At 36.8% G+C, this 27,321-nt stretch overlaps 1 protein-coding gene across 3 annotated transcripts in view; it reads left to right on the forward strand.

The window, feature by feature from the left end:
- The window catches only part of LOC107729130 (tumor necrosis factor alpha-induced protein 2-like), a 30,855-nt gene extending 3,534 nt beyond the window's left edge, over positions 1-27,321 (forward strand). Inside the window, exons 1-13 of one of the 3 annotated variants that reach the window (XM_016539517.1) lie at positions 1,233-1,320; positions 5,744-6,226; positions 8,150-8,367; positions 18,194-18,848; positions 20,080-20,194; positions 20,634-20,744; positions 21,256-21,356; positions 21,977-22,090; positions 22,175-22,310; positions 22,766-22,888; positions 23,384-23,539; positions 25,191-25,312; positions 26,729-27,321. In XM_016539517.1, coding sequence (XP_016395003.1) covers positions 5,766-6,226; positions 8,150-8,367; positions 18,194-18,848; positions 20,080-20,194; positions 20,634-20,744; positions 21,256-21,356; positions 21,977-22,090; positions 22,175-22,310; positions 22,766-22,888; positions 23,384-23,539; positions 25,191-25,312; positions 26,729-27,008 — 2,592 coding nt within the window. In that variant the 5' untranslated portion in view covers positions 1,233-1,320; positions 5,744-5,765 and the 3' untranslated portion in view covers positions 27,009-27,321. Of the gene's footprint in view, positions 1-1,232; positions 1,321-5,743; positions 6,227-8,149; positions 8,368-18,193; positions 18,849-20,079; positions 20,195-20,633; positions 20,745-21,255; positions 21,357-21,976; positions 22,091-22,174; positions 22,311-22,765; positions 22,889-23,383; positions 23,540-25,190; positions 25,313-26,728 lie in introns of those variants that run through there. The other 2 variants (XM_016539516.1, XM_016539518.1) reach the window with 2 other exon arrangements.

A 27,321-nucleotide genomic window follows, 5' to 3' on the forward strand; every position in this document is an offset into this window, starting at 1 on the left:
TAAGAAAACAAGAGTTTGGAGAAGCTCACACTCCTCCAACATGCTTAGTTTCTTTTATTCAGGCCTTGTTCAATTGCAATGTGCCCTCCATGATGCACTCCAGAGCCATTTCTTTTGTTCAGACAAAACTATACACATTGTCTGACTTCTTCTTGGGACGTGTGCTGCCTGATTGTTTTGTGAAATCTAAAAATGTTAATCGAGAAAAAAAATATATATATAAGAGCTGTGAGGTTACAGATCAATTTTAATGCCCCTTGGCCCATTAAATAAACCCACATATACCTTTAAATAACTTTTTTTTTAAATTAAGGATATCCTGAATACATGTTTACTATGATTTCAAACTATTTAAACAAACACACATGTGCACACATGCACACACACACACACACACACACACACATACATACACACACTCATGTCTGGTTTGCTCTCCTTGTGGGGACTCTCCATAGGCGTAATGCTTTTTCTACTGTACAGACCATATTTTCTATTGCCCTACACCTAAACCTACCCCTTACAGGAAACTTTCTGCATTTTTAGATTTTCAAAAAACTTCATTCTGTGTGATTTATTAGCTTGTTTACCCTTGGGGACCTCAATTTAGGTCCCCACCATGACATGAGTCCCCATGAGTCTGTGTGTATTCAGGTTTAAATCCTCACCACCAGAATAGAAAAACAGGTACACACATCACACACACACACACACACACACACACACACACACACACTAAATCAATGTAAAAATGACAGCGTACTTGAGGCAGACACTTAAACCCTTTTGGAGAACCTGTAGTTTTAATGTAAATCTTTTAATGTAAATGTTCTTAAAATATATTTAAAACAACAACAACAATACTGTAATAGTAATACATTTTAAATGAATAAAAAATGTTTTCTCAAAGTCATTTTAATTAATAATTTTAATTCTGATCATTTCATTTAATTTAAATATAAATGTGATTTATTACTATTAAATTTTACATTCTTAAATGATTGAAATAAAATATTATATATTTTATTTTATTTTATTATTTCATTTCATTTCTTTATTTTATTTATTTATTTTTATGTATTTTTTTAAATACATTTAGCAGTTTACCTGCTCCTGTGTGCTTGCGGCTGAATGTGCGTTTTCTCTTAGTCCAGCCCACGAACTAAAAGTAAAAGTCCTGACAGCGCAGCTTCATGTCACTTGCTCTGGTTTAAACTGCTGGCGTAGGTGACGTTCCTCGATTTGAATAAATATCTCATTATTTCATTCAAATATTTTTACTTCTGGTTCCTGACATGAAGACCGATCGACATGGACTCTGTAAGTTTTTATTTCCCGTTTGTTATTATAAAGTGCTAAATTTCACTGGACCTGTAGAGTTTACTGTAATAAGCTCTCGTGTAATTTGTAACCATGTTAAACTCTGTGAAGACTTTACCGCCTGTAATAACGCTGCAGTTTTATTGTTTATAACTCTGGATTTGATCAGAACTGTGTTAAATGAATGAAATATTGGGGTATTTTATTACTAGGCTATGTTGAATATTTCTTTAAAAATAGGTGAATTAGAGGGGGTAAAGGAGGCGTAAAGCTTATAAATATAGCTACTACAAAATATAATATTTTATTTTTATCTTTTCTGTTTGAGTCAGTTTTTTTTTATTTTGAGTGAAACTAATACATCTCGAACATATGAACTAAACTGAATATAATGTCAATAGTTATTACTGTCCTAGCTGTGCTTCAATTCAATCCTCATTTACACATCTTTTTTTTTTTTTTTTGCAACCTTGTCACATGACAATGCAAAAAAAAAAAAATAGTTTGGCTGAATTTTAAACTAGCTGACTTAATGCCTTTCTCTTCCTGCTTATTAAGTAAAATCTTTAGCCTTCCCGTTTTAAAAAAAAGAAAGATTCCATCCTCATTCACAGAAAATCTCATAAGGTCATCTAACATTGTTCTCCTGCTGTACAGTTAAAGATTTACTCCCAAGGGAAAGATAATGTGTCCTGGAAAAGCACAAGCCTTTATAGCAGGGCATATTCCAATGTCAAGATGGACGACTAAGATTTGCTAATGTTGGTTGCGTCAAAACAAGTAATCTGACCTTGTGGTACCCATATAATGCTGTGCTTGTTTGAGTTCATCTGTAATATAATGGTGATGAATGATGGCATGAGGGAGCCTTTTTAACGCTTCCATCCTCAATCACTTTTATGGCTTCAATGACACGCAAACTAAAATCTATCTATCTATCTATCTATCTATCTATCTAAACAGTAACATTGCTCAATATATATCTTACATTCAACCAGATCTAATGTTTTTTTTTCCCCAATTAAAACACATATAATCAGTTCTCTAAATTTCACTGGACCTGTTTGAGATCACATGCGTGCATTACCCCATGACTTCAGGAGCACTGAAACTTCACCGTGGGGAAAGTCATTGGGAGGTTGTCTTTGGCTCTCTTCAACATTCCAGTGCTTTTCCTTTAACCAGAGACTGAAACCCAAAGCTATAACAGAAGCAGTGCCTCTGCCTGTCACATATTAAGACCAGTCCTCCCTCTGTTTGAGTGTAACTCACTGCCCAATGTGCCCATCCCTGCTATAGACTTTGAACCGTACTGACACTGCAGTCTGTGGTTCCGCATAATTTTGAAATGGTAGATGCATATGAGGAGGATTATGGTGCAAACAGAGTGAGACTAAGCTTATGTGTCTTAGATTTCACAAGATTTTGGTATTTTGGCATCCTCCAGAAACCATCTTTGACGCTAATCAAAAAGTACAAACAAGAATATAGTTTTTCCAGGGGGGGGGGGAATCTGTAAAAATGCAGTAAAAACCCATTAATTGGTCAACTGTTACTTACCACACACAGTGAAAACTTTAAGTTCAACTTCTATTATTAAGTAAATTAACAATGTGTATTTTTTCCGTCTACTGAAGTCTCAAAACGGGTCATCCGGCAGACTTTGGACAGCTTTATGGTTTTTGTGAAAACCACAGATCATAATTCTGAACTTTTGTATCTCTGTTCATGGATAGTCTGATTGAGCCCAGTGCATTAAGATCATTGAAGTTTCACCACAGTCCTTTTTCTCTGTTTTCTTTAGTTATGTAGCACTGATAAAAAAAAAAAATCACGTTTCTACTGCATAGACAGCCAATTTTTATTACAACCCCATCTTGTCAGTGGTTAATTACCCCTTAAGTATCACATTATATGTAATTGTACTGTAAAATACTATCAAATTGATTGTTTTAGCAAATAAAATGACTGTATAATTTACTTTAAAAAAACTGTAAAAAGGCATTCCCTGAAGTCCCTGTGTGATACGTCAAATATGATTATATTTTATTTAATTTTTACTGTACATTAGAGTGTTTTGTGTTACATTATCTATTTAGTTAATGTTCATTGCATTATTTTATATTTAATATCTAGTCTTTGTCTGTTGTAAAAATACCAAGATGCCATCCCATAATACCTGAAACATTGTCACTGTATTTTTTATAGTGAATTTCTGACAATCACAGCTGCCAATTTAACAAGATATTTTTACAGTGACATATTACTTTTCCAATTTCTCCTTGAATTTATCCAGTTATCCACTTATTAGAGAATGCCACTGCCATTGGCTGTAATGCAGGGGGACCTGTCCCTTTTGTCCCCTACCTGAATGAGACAGGAAGAGGAGTTGGTCTGGGAAAGCGGTAGCATGGCTTTTATATCTCACCCAATGATCTAACCCGACGTTCCATATTGGCTCCACTGTACGGCTTATAATTAGAGCTGGAATTTCAGAGATTTTTTTGAGAGAGGATGATGATCTGCAGTGGAACTTCTTATTAACTCATTAACTTAACTTGTAAATCCCCTGTTAAACAGTTTAAGCATAAATGAACACTTGAGCGGTTGCCTAACTTACTTTCTCCTCATTCACTGCATTTGCTATGTAAATTGCCTTCTTGTCTAATAATTAAATCCCACTGGTGATTCAATGATCAAGTGACAAGTCAGGTTAAAAAATGAAACATCTCTCATCATTACTAACCTCATGCCATTCTAAACCTGCGTGACTTTCTTTCTTCTGTAAAACACAAATATTTCAGTGTTTTTTGTGCATACAATGAAAGTCAATGGAGTCCAATGTTGTTTCCCCACTGACTTTTATTATATCGACAAGAACAGTTGAAACATTCTGCGAAATATCTTGTCGGCCACTTTCAGTATGTTCATGGCCTAACTCACGTCTTCCATTGTGAATGATCATGAAAGAATAAGCCCTGAATGGTAGGTGACCCATATGGAAAAATCATGCAGACATAATTATTTAAAAGAGGTAGGAAGCCACAAACAATAGACCCTCTCTAGGAATTTAAAGCTCGTTGGCTGTTACACCGTGAAATTGGTCTCCAGGCTACTGTATGGAATATGACTTTGATCTAATGTTGGTAATATAATTTTTCTTTTTTGTGAGTTATTGTTAAAATTGCAGATTGTTGTTTTTATTGCAAGGAAGCCAGGTAGATGACTGTTAACCCAAAGCTAATCATTCATTAAGTATCGGCCCCCTCGTATACACACACACACATACACAAATTAGCAAACCGGAAGTTATTCAGCGCTGTTCCTATCCCCTTTTGTCACCAGCCATAAATATCCAAAAGGGCTATTCTAGCCAAGAAGCCTTTGAAAGAGGCAAACATTTTTTCTTGAAATAGACTCGGTTCATCAAGTTGAAGCCTCCTTTTGTTTATTTACGTAAGATTACGATAAGATTTCGTATATTCAGGCATAACACTGGGTTGTGTCGTGATATAAAGTGTCAGATGTAAGTTTTGGGAGGATTGTTCTAACCAGAATAAAAGGTTGTTCTCATTCTGAGAGCTGTATGTCATTTTTCTTCCCATTGAGTATAAAAAATATTTGATCACCCTTGTAATGTAGGCAGGCCCGCAACATCAGGATTAACCAAAGGGTGTGCTTCTGATTCTACCCATCATAAAATCATTAATCTTTCATTTAAAACTGTCAGATCTGTTATCTCTGTTATGTAATACTGTTTGCTATGCTGATATTGTGTTGATATTGAGTTGATATTGTGTCATACGACAAAGAAAAGAACACGTTTTTTAAAAATCTAGTTTAAAAATAGTTTTTGAAATATTATTATAATTTAAAATAGTTGTTTTCTGTTAGAATATATTTTAGAATGTAATTTATTCCTTTGATGGCAATGCTGAATTTTCAGCAGCCATTACTGCAGTAATTTAACAATTTAACAAAACAAAACATAAACATTTGTCTTTACTGATCCTTTTTTTGTTGATAATTTTATTGTGTTCTTGCTGAATAGAGAAGTATTAATTTATTTGTACAAAAAAAAGTAAGTGCCAAACTACTTTACTGTATTTTTTAAATAAATTCATAGATGATAAATCATTTACCCACATATCAGACACAATTGAAATCTACTTTTTCACAAGATCGGCTTTCTTTATTTCTATGTGCATTGTACTATGTAATTTCAGCTGTGTTGTAAACTGGAAAGAACCAAGGAATGTTTTCATAAAAAGTGAAAGTTCATAGCAGCATCATGGATGAATGCCAGTGTACTGGCATGTGTGGCAGTAATTTCCTGAAGATTGCATCTGTAATGGATGCACAGCTCCTACTGGTAGTGGTGATGCTGAAAGATATGCATTTAACTGTTTTATCTCTCTTACAGCATATATCCTCCCAGCACAACCATGCCAGTCCTTAAGAACCTCCCGTCTCGACTGAAGGGAGGCAGGTTTAGCGTGGATTTGTCGACTACACGTAGCGAGTTTATTCTCAGAAAAATGAGTCTTAACCTCAATCCATTTAAGGAGCCTGGCTCAGATGAAGACTGGCCCAGAAGCAATGGAGGCTCACTTCTGGATGGGCGTGTGCCCCGGGACAGAAACCCGTTTGAGGATGAGGAAGATGAAAATGAGGCTAATGAGGTGCGGCGTGGAGGATCAGGGAAGGGAAGCTCCATCAAAGGCACCCTGGAACGCATGAAAGGAGTCTCTCCCCTCAAGACCCTGGGCAAACTGGGCAAGAACTTGCGCATGTCTGGCAGGAGCAAAGGAAAGGACACCCCCTCCCCACAGGGCTCTATAGGTTCAGCCTCACCCATGCAGAGGAAGAAGAAGGGCAGACGGAGTTCAGAAGGGAGCTTGCTAAGGTATTATGGGCTGCAAAGAATTTAACAGTTCCAATTCCTCTTAATGATTCCTTAATGGTTGATTAATGAGTTCATTACTTCAAGGTGTTTCTACACAAACTTTTTGGGAGTGGCATAAATGCAGTCCAATAATTGACCTTTAAAGGGATAGTTCACTCAAAAATGAAAATCCAAAAAGGTCATAAAAGCATTGTATAGCAAATTCATATGAATCAAGTGTCTTAATCAAGTGTTTTACAGAGTTTTGAAGATTAACCAAATTCTTATGGGTTTGGAGTGACATGAGGGTGAGTAACTGATGACAGAATTAAAATTTTTGGGTGAACTATCACTTTAACTAGATAATACATTACACACACACACACACACACACAAATATATATATATATATATATATATATAACAAATGAAAAATGTGGTAATATTAATTTATTCATTTATTTTTTATAAAATACTATACTCCCATGAAGCACTGCAAATGACGTAATCAAGTCAGTCTCCCTACACTCTCCATCTACTTGAGTATTTATGAATATATAGGGATATTTTGCAATAAATGTAAAATATATTAATTCTGTATATATTATCAGTAACTTTAAAGCAATACTTTTATATTCCTCCAACTTTTGTCAAGTTAATCTAAATGTATTCAACGTGGAACTAAGCTGTGAATGATCGATATAGAATAGAATAAAAATAACAAAGTGCAGTAAGCGGTAAAACATTTTGCACTACTGACCAGATTGTTTATAATTACAGCAGTACATTAAAATAATATGATCAGAAATACCAGTTTACAATATCAAGCAGCATAAAGAGCTGTTTTGTTCAGCTAAGAACAGGTGGAAGTGGATGACACCAGAAACTGGACACATTTAGCTTGCAAATATGTTAGGAAGGTGGATAGCAAATAACTACATAGACTAAAGAAACTTTACCAAGAATCAGAAGTTCATTTCTTAGCTGTTCTCTCTCATTTGTCAGGTTTGTGTTCTTGAGTATTAGCTGGTTTCTCTCACTGGTCACATTTTCATTCTTGGATATGAACTGTTGTCGTTCTTGAGTGAGCGTGATACACAGATGAACAAACATGCTGTTATTCTCTTTATTTATCCACATAACAGCACACATCAAATGAAAGCATGAAAACTGAGTGAATTATTACTCTCAGTACCTGTGAGTTCAGATGAGTTTCCTTGTGCTGAGTCTTTTCCAATTTTACCTCTTATAACGTCATTTGCATAGATATTATCAGTGCTTTTCCCATCTTTTCTTTACATCTTTTCAGTTTTTCTATATTCTATACAATATTTTCAGACAGTTTTGGTGTTGGCAAGATGCTGACAAACTAAGGCTAGTGTCTCTCCTGGAGTGGACTGTGTTGTTTTCCTCATCTGTGTTTTTGTAGCCAGTATTTGTACAGAAAAGAACTGCAACTCACAGCAGAAGATTTGTTTGTAGATTGGTTCATTTTAATGGGATTTAAATGCATATATTAAGACATAAGCACACAGTCTTGTATTTTTGTCTGTTTGTCCGATATTCCAGTACTGTTTTGCTTCAATTCAAGGTTTGAAATGTTGTGATTCACTTTGTAGCTGGATGGTTCATGACTTATAACTCTTCAACAAAAACTATTTTTAAAATCCCAATGGGAAAAATGAATTGGAAAAATATACTGCAGCTGAAAAGTGGACGTCCACTAATGCACTCCATATCGGTTCCCAGCACTAAGATGAGAAAGAAACGTAGAGGGATAAGCGGTTTAACTTGAATCCCAATGTTTTTTTATGTGCTGATTTATTGCAAATAGTAGGTAGGAGTGTTTGTAAAATGATTTTTGCAGTTACATTTGTTGCCACTAGTAGAATAGACACACTGTTCTCAACACACTTCTCCTCGTCACCTTTCTTCTTTCTATAGAATGGCCGGAAAGTGCAAAGATCGCATGGAGAGCTTGACCAATGGTGACCTGTGCTCAGAAACTGATGCTGACTCTACCAGTCGCCGACTCTCCTTCATGAAGATGGTGGGCAAGGGCAAGATTAAGAGGGAGTCCATGCAGGACCACTCATCTCAGGGGCCTGAGGAGGAACCAGTGGAGGAGGTGCCCGAGGTCAAACCCAGGGAGCCACTTTCAGGTAAAAAGCCAACTGAATATGAAGCTGTGCATTTGTAGAGTAACCATTCAGCAACTCATAGACTCATATTCCTCACAGTACATCAAATTAAGTAAACATTCATTGGCAGTTTGGCTATTTATTTAACAGTTGTTTTGTAATTGTTTGTTTCACTGTAATACAGTATTTATGAATATTCTTTTGAAGCCTAATTGTATTGCCCTTCTAGAAAATCTACAGACAGTCTTCATAGACTGTGATAGCATTAAACATGGGATTATTTGCAAACTAATTCAACTACAAATGTACAACTATCTTTAATGCTTGTTCCTAAACTTTTGACCACAGCTGTACTGTACCAGAGCTTGATTGTTTAGCTTGTCCTGAATGAACACAGTACATGCCAGGCAGGAATTTGCACATGATTTCATGCTCAGGTTTCAGGCGTTTTACTGAAAGATAAGGAGAGATAAGGTTCAAAACCAGCAACAACTTGCAGGCTCTGTTGGTTAAAGAAAATAAGCATAAAGGATGGTAGTGAAGGATCAGATTGGGACCATCAACCTAGCAATACCAGTTCCTAGCATCGCAGGCCTGGACTGTTTTGCAAACATATTTACCGTTGTTAGTGGTTGCTTGTGCATTTGTTAAACAGATTCATTGTGTGTTCAACCTAGTAGAATTTAGTTTCAGCCCTGCTCTTACACAATTGCTCTTACATAATTACTCAGTAATTTTAAGCAAGACTCTGATTAGCAGGTTCATGTGTGTTTGATTAGAGTTGGAACTAAATTTTGCAGAAAGATTGATAATCGGGAAACATGCCCGTCAGAGCGGCATGCATTTTAGCTGATTTTTAAGACTTTTCTGCTGTTTTCACCATACAGGCTAAGGGGCTGTCAAATTTAAAACCATCATTCTCTTCCCCTTGTGTAAATGCAGCATGGAACATGATAAAAGAGGAATCTGAGCAAAGGGGAACTGAATGTGCCCCACAGTGTCATGCTTGGTCATGTCTTTGCTTTGTTTCAGCAGGGGGGGACAGGGTTAGTGATTCTTGCTGCTTTGCATGTCGCAGCTGACACAGCAAAAAATCACTTTTTATTTGTGTTTTTAGCCACATTATGTTGACGGGAAACCTTCTGGTGACCAGTCATGCGGGTTTCCAAGTTGTTCGTTCAGCAACTCTCAGCTGAAGAGACCACCAGAAACGTAAACGTAATTTGGGTGAAGAGCATTTTTGTTCACACATTGATCAGATGCCATATTAACAACATTCCAATGGTGAACACGTTTTTCTTAGTTTAGTCTGCTTTTGTAGTTTCTTAAGTATTCCAGAAAAGTTCTTCTGTATGAGCTTAAATAATAGGCCTACTTCTCATTTATTTTGCAGACATAAGTGTTGTGACAAAAGAAAGCATTGCTCCATCCACCCAGCTGTTCTCAAGTGGCCCCACATTCCTGAGTGAATGATAATCAAGGCTTTAATTATTTAACTCACAGAGAGCCTTTTTGAAGAATGTTATCAAACATCTTCACGATGCATTAAAATAATATATGGGACATAGGTTAAATGAGTAAGTAACGCTTCAAATAACATGTAATGCCACACATGCCTCGGTCGCTTCACATGCAAGAAAATCCAGAAAATGGATCAAAGAACAGGACGTGAATGCTGTTCATGGAGGGTGTTTCAACTGTCAATTGTCAGTTCTGCTGCCAGATCAGATTTCACTTGAGTAGGAGTTGACAAAACATTATCAATGCCTTTACTTCCTGTGTCATTGCTTTACCAACCTTGCTCCATAGCTCAACATATAACTGATATAATTATTTATATGAACTATTATAATAAACAATATATGTACACACTACTGTTCAGTTTGTGGTTGGTAAGATTTTTAAAAAAATGAAGTATGGACTCTAATTTCACCTTCATATTAACTGCCAATCCAAGAGATTCACATACTTTTGCCACTCACAGATATGTAATATTGGATTATTTTCCTGAATAAATAAATGACCAAGTATATATTTTCATCTCATTTGTTTGATTGGGTTCTCTTTGTCAATTTTCAGGACTTGTGTGAAATTTTGATTATGTTTTGTGTCATATTGTAATGTGGGGTTTGGGTTTTGTTTTTGTTTCATGTTCATGTCCATGTCTTTTATTTTGTAATTGTTTCCTGATGTTAGTGTCATGCTTCCCTTGCCTCATGTCTCTCTGCCTTGTGTATGTGTCATGTTCTGATTGGTTGTTTTAGTCATGTGTCTTGTTTCCCATTGGTTTGTTTTGTCATGTGACCCTCTTGTTTCCTATAAGTAGCCATCATGTTGCCATTGTCTGTCGTCGTGTATTGAAGTTGTAACCCGCTGTCGGTGAGTCTAGTCTGTTCATGCCACGTCAAGTCTGTTCATGTCAAGTCTGTTCATGCCTCGTCAAGTCAAGTCTGTTCATGTCAAGTCAAGTCAAGTCTGTGTCTCGGTTTATGTTTGGAACACGTCTGTAAATAAACTGCACTTGGGTTCTTCACTACGCTTGCCTTCAGTGGACTGAATCGTTACACATATTTATGCAGAAATATAGAAAATTCTAAAGGGTTCACAAACTTTCAAGCGGCACAATATATATCTATCTATCTATCTATATATATTGCTCTAAATGCATAATAAAAGGAGAACCACATATTAAAATTAAGAAATGTAACAATTTAATTCTGAGATCTAAAGTCTAAATTTCATTCATATTGTTTTGCTGGCAATATAATTTGTGATGGAAATAAAATTGTGTTAAATCAGAAAAATGCAAAATAGAAGCATTTTCACTAGTAGTCGCACCCCTTTAGGCCCCACTGTATACAGTATACAGTAAACATAGTATACAGTTCCACCAAGGGTGGTAAATCTAGTCATTTTTCTTTAACAACAGTACCATCCTTTCAATGATGTCGCAACAATATGAAAAAAAAATTGTTCTTGGAACACGAAGCATGTTGCAACTAAAACGTTGCTTTGTTGTGAGTTCAGAGAACTCACTCTGAGTTGCTGGTATCTATCAAGACTGAAAGCATTTAGTTGTCTTTGGGATTGGCAGAGGGTAAGATGAGATCTGACTGAATTGATAAAGAAACCATATAGAAGGACGTTTACCCCTCATCCTAGTGAATGATTTCCAGACCTCGCCAAATTACAACCTCGCAACCTCCAACCATAAGCCATAACTACAGCTGAGAACCATTCTGTCATGGCCACCATGGAATCAGTATCTGAGTGGAATGTTTGCAGTCAATGCATTCCCATTTATGAAAGCAAATATTCCTGCATGCCAATTGGCAGTCACTCGTGAAAGGAATAGCCAACACTTCCACCTTATCCAGCTATTGTCCAACATTTGGCAGGAGGATTTGTTAATGCATCTCAAATAAACCAACATTAAGTGAGGGCAGGGAAGCACTTAGAGTAAGGTGGAGTTTGCATTTTCCAAATGGTCCCATTTAGGTTTGTTCTGTTGATGCTGGCCATGTCCAAATAAATTAAGAAGGGAGTAGAACCGATCTGTCCTGAGAAGGCTCATGTAATCATTTTGCATCCTGACCTAAAGGTCTCCAGTGGCAGGCGAGGCCAGTTGCCACTTGGAAGCCACTTCATCTCACTGGGCCTGGACGTTGAAACAAAATTTTAGCATGTGCAATTCCTTCAGGACAGGCTCAGTATTACTCGACCCATCTGCGCCGCTAAGGCAGAGGCAGGAAATACAGTCGTCCTCCATTTATTAAATATTTCACTTCTGGGGAAAATATGTCTACTCTGCACATGCTGTGCATTAAATAGGGGAAATGAATAAATGAGTTTCTGTGGGCTGCTATTCCTCAAGTTCTTTGGTTTCTTGTGCTCCGGCTTGACAGGAGGGTTTTAACTTTGAAACACAGAGGGTTAATGGAAAATGGTCCCGAACCTGTGGCACGACAAAGAACAGATCGTATTCCATTGCATTCCTAGAATCAAGCCTAATCTTTTCCTTGTAATGGCTGATTGGTCCTGCTGAGAGGTGTTGGTTGTGCAGGTGTGTTGGAGCTATGTTAGAGGATATCTTGCTTAGTCAGATCTTTTCAGTCGAGTTGGTTGTCAGCCCCCACCCTTTTAAATCCTCATCCAAAAGCAAACAGTGTTATGTCCTCTTGGAAGTTGTGGTGGGGGTATATGTGTAGCATATGTGCCATATGTGCCCTTAAAAGGCAACACTTCAATCCCTGTGGTTTTCATTAAGGAAGGGTGGTGACATGTCCATGCTTAAGTGAAGTATGCTCCACACCATGAATTTAGTGCGTGAGACTCTGTGGAAACAAAGAGCTAGTGTTGTCCTCTGCACAGCTCAGCGCAGTTACTGGCAGCGCTCTGCATTTTAATGACTGTGGGATAAAACCATTTAAACTACATGGATTTCAACTTCTGGATCATTGCTTTTCCAATATTAATGTCTGTCATTCTACACAAGTGCATGTGTGTATATATATATATATAAATCACTACTGTTCAAAAGTGTGAGGATGGTATTTTTAATGTTTTTGAAAGAAGTCTCTTATGCTCACCAAGGCTGCATTTGTTTGATCAAAAATACAATTAAAACAGTAATATTGTTACATTTTATTACAATTTAAAATAACTTTTTCTAATTTAATATATCTTAAAATGTAATCAATTCCTGTGACAGCAAAGCGGAAATTTTCAGCATCATTACTCCAGACTTCAGTGTCACATGATCCTTCAGAAATCATTCTAATATCCTGATTTTCTACTCAAGAAACATTTATACAGGAGATTACCTATTCCCTATATGTGTAGACCATTATATGATTATGGATTTAAAAATGTACTCTGTGCATTTTCATGATGTAATTTTTTGTATTTTCATTTCTGGTAAATTGGTATTGACATTTCATTGTAACAGCAAAATAATTCAGTGTTTTTTTAATGACAACCATCCTTGGGTACCTGTAATGATGCTGAGATAGTCAGTAAACAATAAACAACATTAAGTGAAAGTGAAAAGTGAAAGTGATAGTGATGTGACATGTGGCCAAATATGGTGACCCATACTTGGAATTAGTGCTCTGCATTTATCCCATCCAAAGTGCACACACACAGCAGTGAACACACACACACCGTGAACACACACCCGGAGCAGTGGGCAGCCATTTATGCTGCGGCGCCCGGGGAGCAGTTGGGGGTTCGGTGCCTTGCTCAAGGGCACCTCAGTCGTGGAACTGAAGGTGGGAGAGAGCGCTGTACATTCACTCCCCCCACCTACAATCCCTGCCGGTACGAGACTGTAATATCAATGTTGCAAATAGTTGAGCTGCTTCATATTTTTTGAAAACCATGATACATTTTTGATACATTCTTTGATGACTTGAAAGTTCAAAAGAACAGCTTTTATTTGAAATTGAGACATTTTGTAACATTATAGAAGTTTATGCTGAAGATTTTGATCAATTTAATGTGCCCTTGCTGAATAAAAGCATTAATTTCTTTAAAACAAATCGTACTGACTCCGGTATGTAAGTTACAATATGCAAGTATTTATAAGTATATATTATATAACACACACAACCTTGTTTGACAGTTTAAAAGTTTGAAAAAGTCTTAAAATGTGAAGGTTTTATGAGCCGTGCAAACAGATAGATTCATGTACAAGGGTAGACAAACAGTTCATTACCAGGAATGCCATTACCTGCTGAATTTCTTTGAATTAGAATACAGTAAATTCCAATTCCTGTTATTCCAATTTATATTCAACTTCCTCTGGGGCATGGCCACTTTTATTAATATTCTCTTTTATCAGTTAAAAGGAAGCCAGTTCTTAAACTCTTCCTCTCAGACTGAAGGTTACAGGGTCAACCTTTTCTTCCTCCAGGTATGAACATCAGCAGTCCGGTCTCAAAGTCATTGAGATGATACAGTGACATGTTGTCCTTGGGTGGAGGACTTTTCACATGGATGAGTTGCAGAGGAAGTGATTCTAAGTTTTAACAGGGATTTTTCCACCTTGTCCCCCGTCTGTGTTAGTGATAACCCTGGCGGTATTGTATTTTATATTTAGATCTCCTTCCGATGGACTGGCACACTTGGGCTGTTATTATGCGAGACGCTTGAGAAGGGTGTGGGGTCTGTCGTGGCATTACAGGACAGTCCATCCTTGATAGGGATAGGGACAGATGAATCAGGCGCAAACCAACACCCCTGCATCCTTCCCTCTAAGAAAAGGTCAGGAAGTCACAGGAAATAAATGGGCAACTCAGCACCGCAAAGAGCCCCTTACCGTCCATTCAGTGTTCTGAGGAGGAATTCAACAGCAGGGACAATTATTTGCACAGCTGATTTGTGACAGATGCATCTTGAAAATGGTCAGAAAGAAAGCTTAACAGAAGAAATGAATAGAAGAGTAGAAGTGTGTGCGCGTGTGTATAATGCTACACATTACATATATATCATTTATTAAAAATATATACATTGTAGGCCAAAAGTTTGGAATAATTAAGAGATTTAAATGTTTTTGAAAGAAGTCCCTTATGCAGTAAATATATTGTGAAATATTATTACAATTTATGAACAGCTGTTTTCTATTTTAATACATTTTAAAATGTAATTTATCCCTGTGATGGCAAAGCTGAATTTTCAGCAGCAGTTATTCCAGTCTTCAGTGTCACATGATCCCTCAGAAATCATTCTCATATGCTGATTTGGTGCTCAATTGTCAATGTCAATGCCTAATATTTTTGTGGAAACCATGACACGTTTTTTCAGGATTCTTTGTTGAAAAGAAAGTTCACTGAACAGCATTTATTTGAAATTGATTTTTTATAACACTATAAATGTCTTTACTGTCACTTCTGATTCATTTAATGAATAAAAGTATTAATTAAATTATGTTTTAAAATTTTATTCTTATCACGTTTTACACAAAATATGAAGCAGAAAAATCTGTTTTCAATGTTGAAAAAAAAAAAATGTTTCTTGAGCACCAAATCAGCATATCAGCAGAGTGATTTCTGAAGGATCATGTAACACTGAAGACTGGAGTAATGATGCTAAAAATTCAGCTTTGCCATCACAGAAATAAATTACTTTTTTCACAACATTGCTGTTTTTACTGTGTTTTTGATGAAATATGTCACCAGTATATATATATATATATGTACATACAGTATATAATATACACTGTGTTAATATGTAATATGAATGATATATAAATATATTTTTACTGATTAAGCTAGTAAGAAACCTCTTGGGGACATTACATGCTGGGCACCTGTATCCATAACACAACATACTGGTGACCAGCTCTGCTAGTCTTTTCAGTATGTGAACTTGTAGACCTCTTGACTTTCTTTTCCATACTTGAAGCTTGTCAAAATCTATCACCAGTAATCAGATCAATTTGTTAGCCCAAGTAAATGTGTTCAACCCAAAGGAAAGTAATGGAAATAATGAAGGATGGGTGTGAGTGCTGACCTCAATGAGGGCCTGTCTGCTTCATCAAAGATTTCTTTGGAATGTCAAAAAGTGCTGCTACACGTAAGAAACAAAAGTGAGATCATTATAAACTATAGCCAGCAGAGTGCATTGGCAGTCCTTTTGACCATCTGGAAGATATATTGCATTTATGTTTTAGGTTTAATGGCATGAAATCTACCAATGGGGGAATTCTGAAGAACTTTATTGAATGGCCAAAATAATGTTCCCATATTCATCCATCTTCTCCCATGCTAAGAACAGTGGTTCTCAGCTCCCTATTTTCCAAGTTTCAAGGTCCAAGTTTACTGGATAATGAAAAATATTTTGATATTGACCAGCCATTTTGTTTTGCCTCGTTTTAATGGTAGTTTGCTGAGGCTTTAAATAACTAATTAATATATATATTGAATCATAAAGTGTGAGTTCAGACAAAAGTTTTTGCTCTTTTAATTTCTATTCAACAAAAAATATCATTGCTGATTTGAGCATGGCATACAGCAATCCCAGATTCATAAAAGTAGGAGCTTTAAGTTTGGAATTTGTTAATTTAAGGTGTATTAGTAACATAAACATGATGCTACAGAGTTTAAAGGAATTGTTGTTATTTTCATCTTCGCTGTGGCTCTCAAATGTCCTATGGCTAGGCCTGTCATGATCATGAATTTTGTGCTTTAATTGTGATTAAAAATATAACCCCTTAACTGTCACCCCCCATTTTTGAACATAGACGTGAAAATGCATTATCCAAACTTAAATTGTTACACTTTGGACAGACCTAAGGTTGTTCTCTTTTTTAAAGAAGACAATCAGCAGATTATTGCAGAAATTGAATCATTTCGAAAAATGAAAGTATGAAAAAGCTATAGAAATTAAAATTTACTGTAAAGAAAATGCATTGTACTATTTTTTTTATTTTATATAAAATAAAATTTGACAAAATGTCTTAATCCAAAATTGCTACAAATTTAAAGTCTTTTGTCTAAATAATTTATGTTACAAAATTGAAGTTGATATTTAAAAAAAAAAAGAGGTCCCTGTGAGATTTTATTTAAGGCATTATACCAAAAAAAGTCACCGGATGACACCGGAACTCCACTGAATTTTTTGATGCACTTTTCTGTCACAAATGTATACATTGCTCTGTATTACTTCTAGCACAAAATAGCCACCAAATATGGAATCTTGAGACTCAGACCTTTCCACAAATATGTATTTTATCAAGATTCTATAAAATACTGTAATACATTTTGTAATATGACACTTGACACCACCCACTAAGGGGGATGAGACTTTAAAGTACAATTTCCATGGTAAGGCAATGTCCGATGGTTTTCATAGGATGAATCTTGAGTTTCTAAGCTTTCAAATGACATCTAGTTTATGACGATTGCTAAAACATGTGATAAGGAAAAAAGACAACGAAAAAAAATCTAAATAGGCCCAAATGATTTACTGTAATGCTTTGAATTGATAATATTTATAGAATTATTTATAATATATGATATGATATATGATATATATGATATGATATGATATATGATATATGATATATGATATGATATGATATGATATACACTGAACAAAATTATAAACGCAACACTTTTGTTTTTGCCCCCATTTGTCATGAGCTGAACTCAAAGATCTAAGACTTTTTCTATGTACACAAAAGGCCTATTTCTCTCAAATATTGTTCACAAATCTGTCTAAATCTGTGTTAGTGAGCACTTCTCCTTTGCCAAGATAATCCATCCACCTCACAGGTGTGGCATATCAAGATGCTGATTAGACAGCATGATTATTGCACAGGTGTGCCTTAGGCTGGCCACAATAAAAGGCCACTCTAAAATGTGTAGTTTTATCACACAGCACAATGCCACAGATGTCGCAAGTTTTGAGGGAGCGTGCAATTGGCATGCTGACTGCAGGAATGTCCACGGCCTCACAACCTCAGACCACGTGTAACCACACCGGCCCAGGACCTGCATGCTCGTCGTCCTCATCGGGGTCTCAACCTGACTGCAGTTCTTAGATCTTTGAGTTCAGCTCATGAAAAATGGGGGCAAAAACAAAAGTGTTGCGTTTATAATTTTGTTCAGTGTAATATAATACAACCTTTGACTATTTTTGTGTACTTTATAACTGTTTTTCTTTATTCCTTACTGATTTAAAATGAAGATGAAGATACTTTACAAATAGTTTTTTTTTAAGTTCCATGGAAAGTATGTCAGCATACGGTTTGTAAATACATGAGGGTGACTAAACAATGAAAGAATGCAGTATTCAGTCTTTGCTGTGTGACTAATGGATAACCTCTTTTTCTATGTTTTGTCAGTATTGGAGATCCTGCAGTTGGTGACAAAAAGAGATTTGTTTTTGGCTGACACTCACATTCTGGAGCTGGAGCAGGAGTGTAGGGAGGCCGAATCCCCGACGGCAGGGGGCACTGAGGATTTTAGCAGCCCCAGCAGCAAAGACAGCAGTCGGCGCAAAGCCAAAGATGTGGAGCTGCTGTACGAGGCCCTGCAGAAAGTGTTGTGGGACGTGGTGAGGGAATCTCTGCGTTGCCCCACCGCCGGGCCCAACCTGGGCCTGGTGGTGCAGGTGCTTCAGCAGGAGGAGCAAGCCGATCGGAACTGGGCTCAGAGTGAAGGAGCCGCTCCAGGAGGCCCACGGCCGAGGGAGTTCAAGAAACGCTGGAGGGAGGCGGTAGTCGAGTTGGCTGATGCAAACCTACCCCAGCATGAAGAAGCACGGGAAGGCGAGCTCGCAGCCTATCTGGATAAGCTAAGAGTGCGTATGGTGGAGGACCTCGGAGCGGCTCGGCGTAATGTGGTGTCTGTATATCCTGTGGAATATGACTCCTTCCAAGTGTACACACAGAGCTACCATCAGGCTGTTACCCGTCGTCTCCAAGCTATTACTAATGGAGATCTGCAAATCACTGACATATACTCTTTACTAGACTGGCTCTACAACATTTACAATAGGTAAACACCAGCAGTTTGACTAGGATCGTTCACTCAAAACAAGTTCTTAAATCGTATTTTAAAAGTGGTCCTTATTAAGTTTTCTGAAGCCATATTCAAATGTTATGTGTCAGGTTTGACACATTGGTAGTGTTTCTTCTGAGTAAAACAGCAAATTTGAATTTGTATGTGTGCAAATGAAATTTGAGGACTGAATATTTGTGATTGGCAACTCTAATTTCAGGTTGTTCTTCATATAAACCTTCGATATGACTTCAGAAGACTTTGAATTTAGCATTTTTAATAATATGGATTACTTTTATGGTGTTTTTGTCACGTTTTAAAGCTTGATAGGCCCAATCCCTATTTACGTTTATTGTATGGGAACAAAAACAGCATGAAAAATATCTCATTTTGTGTTTCACCGAACAGAAAATTTTCTGTTTCGTGTTGAAATGAAGTTAGAATGAGTGAACAGATTTTGACAGACAATTTTTTTTTTCGTTTAGAGGAAAAGTTTGGGGTCATTAAGTTTTTTTTGTTTTTGAAAGAAATTAATACTTTATTCAGCAAGGGTGCATTAAATTGATCAGAAGTGACAGTAAAGGCATTTATAATGTTCCAAAAGAGTTATATTTCAAATAAATGATGTTATTTTGAACTGAGAAATGTATTACAGTTTTCACAAAAATATTAAGCAGCTGTTTTCAACATTGATAATAGTAAGAAATGTTTCTTGAGCATCAAATCAGTATATTAGAATGATTTCTAAATGATCATGTGACACTGAAGACTGGAGTAATGATGCTAAAAATTCAGCTTTGCATCACAGAAATAAATTACACTTTAAAATAGAAAACTGTTATTTTAAACTGTAATAATATTTCACAATATTACTGCTTTATTGTATTTTTGATCAAATGCAGCCTTTGTAAACATAAGCAATTACTTTTTTTTTATCTTTCCAACCCCAAAATTTTTAACGATATAAAAAGAAAATCCGGTGGCAATGTACATTAGCGATGGCCTGTTTTGTAGTTTGTATTGTTAAGTATCACTGGCTGTATCCAGTTGTCAAGCCACATACAGCAACAGCAAACCTAAAACAGATTGTTATAAATAGCTTCTGGTTGATATGAGAGGTGAAAGCCACTCTTGTACCTTCCCATTCCTGTTCCTTCATAATTCAGTGTTTCCTTATGAGTGAAGTCCAGACTTAGTTTGTGATTTGCTCTTCCTGTTGTTGCTGCAGAGATGTCCTTGGAACAGTCACCATAACAACACCCATTAACCTCTCACAGCTCGGCCCACTGCTGCCAGCGGAGACGGTGGAAAAACTCGAGCTTGACTGCCTCAACTCAGTCAGGGTAAGAACTGAAATTCCCAAACTTCATCCCCAAGTATCTTGTAGCATTTTCTGTGTACATTGAACAACGGCACATCCTGTCCACTCAAAGAGATGGCTGGTCATTGCAACCTGCACGGTCAATTACAGTGCGGCATTTCGGGGTCAACGCACGGTTTTCCTGTCGACAATGAGCACTACACAATAGGCGTCACTTTGACAACATATTTTCCCCTTCGCTCATTAAGCAACGTGAATGTGTGGCCTTTTAATAATCCTTTAGCCCATCCTGAAAATAGTGACATTAGTCGAATACTTTATGTCATGGATGTGTTAATAGAGTGATTGTTTCCTTATGGATGCTATAATTTCGTACATACCCAATACAGGCGCCAATATGGTCATCCCCTCTCACAGCAAGGCTGCTTTTAAAGAGTATGTTGAAATGTTGTGTTTTCCAGGGTAAAGTGACCAATGAGCTGTCTCAGGTTTTGGAGGAGGAGGAAAAGAGATGGCTGGACACCCTGAACGTCGAAGAGTATCAGTTACCTCTGGCTCGCACTGTTATTCAGGTCAGCGCAGGACCATTTATGCTCATTTATATAAAATAGGATATTGTGCTAGACATATGGTGTCAGAGCATGTGACATCACTTGTTACTTTAATCCATTTTCTCAGTATTGATTTTGTGTATAATGGCCCACTGTTCCTGGCCGTCTGCAATATTTGCAGCAGGTTTTAGACACTGGGTCTGTTGTTAGAACAAAACGTAAGACATGTCGAATGGCATCCGTGCACCTCTGTGTAACAAGAAAATCGTCTCCTAGCTGGAATTCAAATAAATAAACATTTCCCATTGTGAGCATGTTTCCATTACAACACATTGTTTTTGCAGGCTCTGTATTGCACCCTAGTGGTCATGAATGAAATTAAGCAAATATATTTCAGAAAATAGTCACTTTATTTGTTTGCTGATATTTCAAGACTAAATTAAGGAATTTTGTAACAGATTTTAATTGTAACAGTGTTTATTGGTGTGTACTTGCTGTAAAATAACATGTTTTCTTATATTTTTGATTATAGAGGCTACAAGAAGACCTTGAGAGATCTGCAGTTGTAAACAGAGATTTGGGCTCACGGGTTGCTCAATGCAGTCTCAACGGACTGGCAGATTTCCTGTACAGGTGGGAAAGTGATGCTTGAAATGTGACACTACCGTTCAAATGTTTGGAGTCAGAAATTAATACTTTTATTCAGCAAGGACGCATTAAATTGATCAAAAGTGACACTAAATACTTTTACAGTGTTACAAAATATTTTCTATTTCAAATACACATTGAACTGTGTATTCATCAAAGAATTTTTTTTTTTAGCATTTATTAGCAAATATTTAGCAAATATTTTTCAACATTGATAATAGAAAATGTTTCTTAAGGAGCAAATCGGCATATTAGAATGATTTCTGAAGGATCATGTGACACTGAAGACTGGAGTAATGATGCTGAAAATTCAACTTTGTCATCACAGGAATAAATTACATTTTAAAATGTATTCAAATAGATTTTAATTTGTAATAATATTTCACAATCTTACTGTTTTACTGTATCTTGGACCCTATATGGGGTTCCAAGATAGGTGCCCAAATTATCTCCCATCAATGACCAACCCTTTTTTAATGTCCTAAATGCCTTAGAAATTGCTTATTTATTAGATAAATGCATTTTATATCTTTAGTTAGATCATTCCCATAGAAATGTGTCAGACTATCTACATGCCATCCTCAAAGGTTTTGTTTTTGCTGCAGTTTTCAGCGAAAGGTGGAGATGTTCCATGAGATGCTCGTAAACAGCTGTGGAGAAAATGAAGATGGTTACATCGCTAAAACAATCGCTCTTGTCAACTGCTGTCCACCGTTCAGGTAGGCTTCCTCAAAGTCCTTTATTTATATGATGTTTTTTTTGTATTATTTTAGAGTTTTTGTAATATAGATTGGTGTGTTTAGGAGCTTTGTGGAGCGTTGCGGCCAGTGTGACCCCTCGACCAGCGAGGACTCGATTCGTAGAGCTAACACAGCTCTGGACAGGATAGTCAACTTGAGTGTGAGAGTGCTGAACGACAGACTTTTTGAACATATCAGGGTGAGGCTGCCACAGATCACCCCACACTTCCTCACATAGACATGCACGCACATATTTTTCTTATGTTTGTCATACGTCTCTGTCCAAGAATATAAAGAATATCTTATCAGCATTTCCCCTATGGGCTGTTCTCAAGGATGTTGTTTTGCACAGCTACTCTGGCTCTGAGACACTAAAATAGCAGCACTATGTGAAAAACACTAGTGAATTAGATGTTTTTGGCCTGACGCCGAACAGTATTCAGTGTCTGCTGTACAGATTGGCATTACCAGCTCTCATGGGCCACATAGTTTCACTACATCCTTTTTTACCAATATGGGGCTCTAACAGGAAGTTAGCCGCACTCTCTTGTCTCTAAATATGAAAGCCCTCACATCCTGGTGAAGGCAAATATAGTACATTCTAGTGTGTACTGTGTATGTCATTTCTAAACAATTCTGTCTGATTTCACATAGCCCTTCTTTGATAAGCTGATTAAACGAAAATGGCTGAGCAACACTGAACCTTTTGAGCAAATCGAGGCGCTCATAAAAGAGCACTTCAAGAAGTTTCGCAGGATGGACAATCCACCTTATGAGGTAAACTAAGATGTCAATAACATCAATTTCCTCCCTCAATCTGCAAATTTATCATAAATGATTCTTTAAAATTTGTATTTTTACTGCTTTGTCAAGTACGTTTTGATTCTTTAATTCTTGTATCTACACAGCTCTTTAAAATTCATATTGGTTCATCACAATTCTGTGGTCCAATATTTTTTGTACAATTACTGCTAAAATCTATATAGCTCTCTCAACCTTTTCTTTTTACATAAAACAATTTCAACCCAAATCAATTGTGTGTCTAATTGTCGATTTAGTTGTATAATAGGGTGGATAACGTAGAGTCAGCATCCCAAAATGAACCCCTTCAGGGTGAAATAAGATTTTTCTGTTTCATATATGTGACCCTGGACCACAAAACCAGTCTTAAGTTGCACGGAGATATTTGTAGCAATAGCCAAAAATACGTTGTATGGGTCAACATGTTGGGGTTTATGTGAGATAAGCCTCTTATTTACTGTGTCCTCTTAGGTCCTGGTGGTGGAGGTGCACCGGCGTGTGATGACTGAATATGTGCGGGCCATCATGAGGGGCAGAATCATCTGCACATCACTCAAAATGAGGAAGAGAATGGCTGGCCGCCTTCGTGATGAAGGAAAGCACCTAAAAACACTCTTCAAAGAGTTGGTGAGTCACGTATCTGAAAGATCAAAGTAAAAGGTTTTCATTTCTCCTGCTGATTATCTGTTATCTCCTGCTGACCTGGGGTGCATTTCCCAAAAGCATCGATAGGTAACTATGGTCGCATGTTCCATTGCACTCTATTGCTCACGACGGAATTTGTGACAATAGTTGCTTTTGTGAAACCCACCCCTGTTCTGTTTTTATATTTTTATTAATATATCGGATGTAGCTTTTATTTCTATATTTTCAGTGTTTATTTTAATTTTAGTAGTTTTGTGATATATGCTTTTGTCATTTTTTATTACTTTTTAGGTTTCATGTATTTTTTTTTTTTTTTCAGTTTTAGCTTTAGGATTTATCTAATTTCCAGTTAGTAATTTTAGTGCTTTAACTTAAACTTATTTCAGCTACTTTCCAAGGCAAAATTTTTAAATTTTTGTTTATTTTTAGTTAACAATAACAACCCTGCTATCAGCAAGATAGATTATATTAATTTTGATATAATTATAAAATATGCTAATACTGGTAAATTTAAAAAATTTGAGTTTGATCAGCAGAGTATAAAAATATTTTGGATTTTTTTTTCTCCTGCTGTTATGTAATTATGATTTCCCATTTAATCCCATACGTATGAAACAAATTGACCACCTCATATGTTACTGTAACATGGAAAATTACTGGACATTTAGGAAAATTTGAGATTTTTTTGTACAGTTTTCTGAATCATTTTAGGTAACAATTTATTTTATGGTGTCCTTGTTACACGTTACATGTACTTGTATACTATAATAATAACTATAAATTATGCCTACTTACATGCAACTAACCCTAAACCAAACCCTCATCCTAACTCTAACCATATAATAAGTAAATGTAGTTAATTGATATTAATCAGCACTTAAATGTATAATTACACTGTAACAAGGGACAGGGTAAAATAAAGTGTAACCTCATTTTATTTTTATTAGTTTGGCAAATATATTTTCCCCATGAAATCCTTATTCCCAGATTCATCACACTTGCCAAAATGTCATGTCCTGTTTTTAATCACTCAAAAACCATCTACAGCCAACAACTTTCAAACAAAAGAGATTCTGAAGAATGGGCAGTTCTGGAGTGGGCATGGAGGCAGATGGCCAAACACGCCCTTGGCTCCAAAGGGCATCTCTATGACCCACCCAAACGCTCCTTTCCCCTGTGCAGTGTCCGCCCCGTTTGTCACCTCGGTGGACAACAGGATGCCTTTGTTTATGGAAGAATGTCCTGGCCCGGGCCTTTGAAATCATGACTTGCCTTTAAGGTCAAACTGCGAGTCAGGAAGAACTGCCTTGGTGTAATGGGCATACAGATATTTACCCTCAGTTGGAACAACATGTGCTCCTATACTTAATCCTCTAGGTTTTTGTTTTTCCAGAGACAAGGGTAAAAATAGCCTTTTCTAATTGTATGCCGTAGTCGTTCGGGCCCTGTGGTCTTTGGCTGTCTGTCAGAAGTCATTGTACAATGTACTTTTGGAAAAAGTCTTTAGTACCAGGCAGTTGTGTTTAATCTGAACGTTCATCTGCAAATTCCAGTTGCTGATCGGTCTCGACATATGAAGGATTTGATGGATCTAGTGACAGATCTGATGTTATCTTTGTTTGCCCCCGTCCAGGAATCTTCCGCCTCATGGCTCGACAGCGCTATTCCTCACTTATCGGAGATCATTCTCTTGGAAGACACTCCCTCCATCCAAATGGAAGTTGGTGTCCTGGTACGGGAATTCCCTGACATACGGTGAGTGTTTTGAGGGGCGGCGTGCCGCTAGGCCGGGACACCTTGTAGCCCCTGATATGATCTAGGTCAAAAAGCAGAGAGCTCAGGTCATCTGACAAAACATGGTCATTCTGTTTGACAGCAAACGAGGGGCTTGTAAAAGCAAACAAGACCTTTGAGGTTTCCTGATTCTTATGGGCGACTGTTTGGTTATCCCAGATTCGCATGAAAGATGTACAGTTGTCCAGCTCTGGATCCTCACAAAGACAAAGCAAAAACACAGGCATCCTGCCAGGGCCTGACCTAAAGCTCCATGGTTTAACCTAGAGAGGGCAGTCGCCTAATCAAGAGCCCTATACGGCTGCAGAATCCAGAGGAAACTCTCTTTTGTGGAATGTGTGCTAAAAAAAGCCTGCAACTTCAAATACGTGACCTAGATGTGCTGCAGGCTCCATTGTTTAGCATTAGCAACACCTTTGGGTTTTAAAATGATGAACATTTGGAATCTTTCCAATCTACTGTATATATCTTCACACATTTTATGATCTAGGGAAACTTTGAATGAACAGGAGCCAACTCTGAGAAGGTTAAATGAGGATTCTTTGCACCCTGTTTTTTCAGCTATATACAGATAAACATTATACATTACATATACATTTACATATACAGTACATTATAGAATATTATAGAGATTTTTTTGTTTGTTTCTTCCAATTGTGTTTTTTATTTATTTGTATTTACTTGTTTAGTATAGTTTGGATTTGGGAAAAGAAATGCGAAACAATTAGGAAAAATTAAATAAATAAGTACACTACCATTTAAAAGTTTGGGGTTGGCACATTTTTTTATGTTTTTGGAAGAAGTCTCTTATGCTTGCCAAGGCTTGATCAAGAATACAGCACAGTACATTACAATAACGGTTTTCTTTTTTATTTTAATGTACTTTAAAATGTAATTTATTCCTTGATGACAAAGCTGAACTTTCAGCAGCCATTTAAAAAAAACAGCACATATTTGAAATTATTATAACATATTTGAAGCATTATAAATGTCTTTACTGCCATTTTTATCAGTTTTGATCTTTCTCTCTTTTTTTTTATTCATTTTACAGTTTGCTAAATCTATAGAGTAAACTTCAAATACAAGATCTAGTCTTTTAAAACATAACCTTTGTTGTCTTTGTAGAAGAATATTCCATTTTGCAAGTTATGAAAACAAAAAATTGTTTTCTGAATAAGACAAACAAAGCATGTAAAGAGAAATTCACTTAATGAAAGTCTATTCCAGTATAGTGTCAGTACTGACCACTCACCATGCAGCCATATTACTGTTTAACTAATGCAATATTTCACTTATTTAGCCATGTATTATGGCACTGTACAGTTATTGTTAATATGACAATATGCCTCATACATTAATCTTTCTTGTGTTTGGAAGGAGGAAGCATGTTTCTGCCATACTCAATATCCGTGGGATGACCCGACAAACAGAAAGGCAAGAGATCTTGAATATAGTGAAGGACATCGAGAACAGCGACAGCGTCATGCGGGTGTCCCGTGACAGGGCTCTCTTCGCTGAGGTGCCAGTGACGTCAGAAGTGCACTGTCTAAATGTAGGCCTGAGCCGCGTCGCCCTCACTGCCTCGTCCCTCTTCTCCAGCATGCGGTTCCGACGCAGAAGGACTCCAACCAGGGAAAACCAGGATGACATGCTGTAATCCATCTCAAATGGATGCTCGAGCCGCCCAGCACTCATGGAGCACTGGAGCAATGCCCATCAGCACAGCATTTGTTTCTAAAATGTTTGCATGTGCCATTGTCATATCATAAGGACAAGTTGGGACATCTTACAGATGATCAGGATTGCAGGATCTCTAAGAAAACTGAGAAAATGACACTACAGTTGGCATCACTACAACTGTTTTTGCACAACTAACATCGTAAAGGCTTGTGAAATAAAGTGGCACCAAAAATATTTGGGCACTTTTAAAAATGTATGAATGTCTTTGCATTAAATAACAAAATATCGAA

Source organism: Sinocyclocheilus rhinocerous, unplaced genomic scaffold, assembly GCF_001515625.1.
Source record: "Sinocyclocheilus rhinocerous isolate Xijiao unplaced genomic scaffold, SAMN03320098_v1.1 scaffold1870, whole genome shotgun sequence".
Lineage (NCBI taxonomy): Eukaryota > Metazoa > Chordata > Actinopteri > Cypriniformes > Cyprinidae > Sinocyclocheilus > Sinocyclocheilus rhinocerous.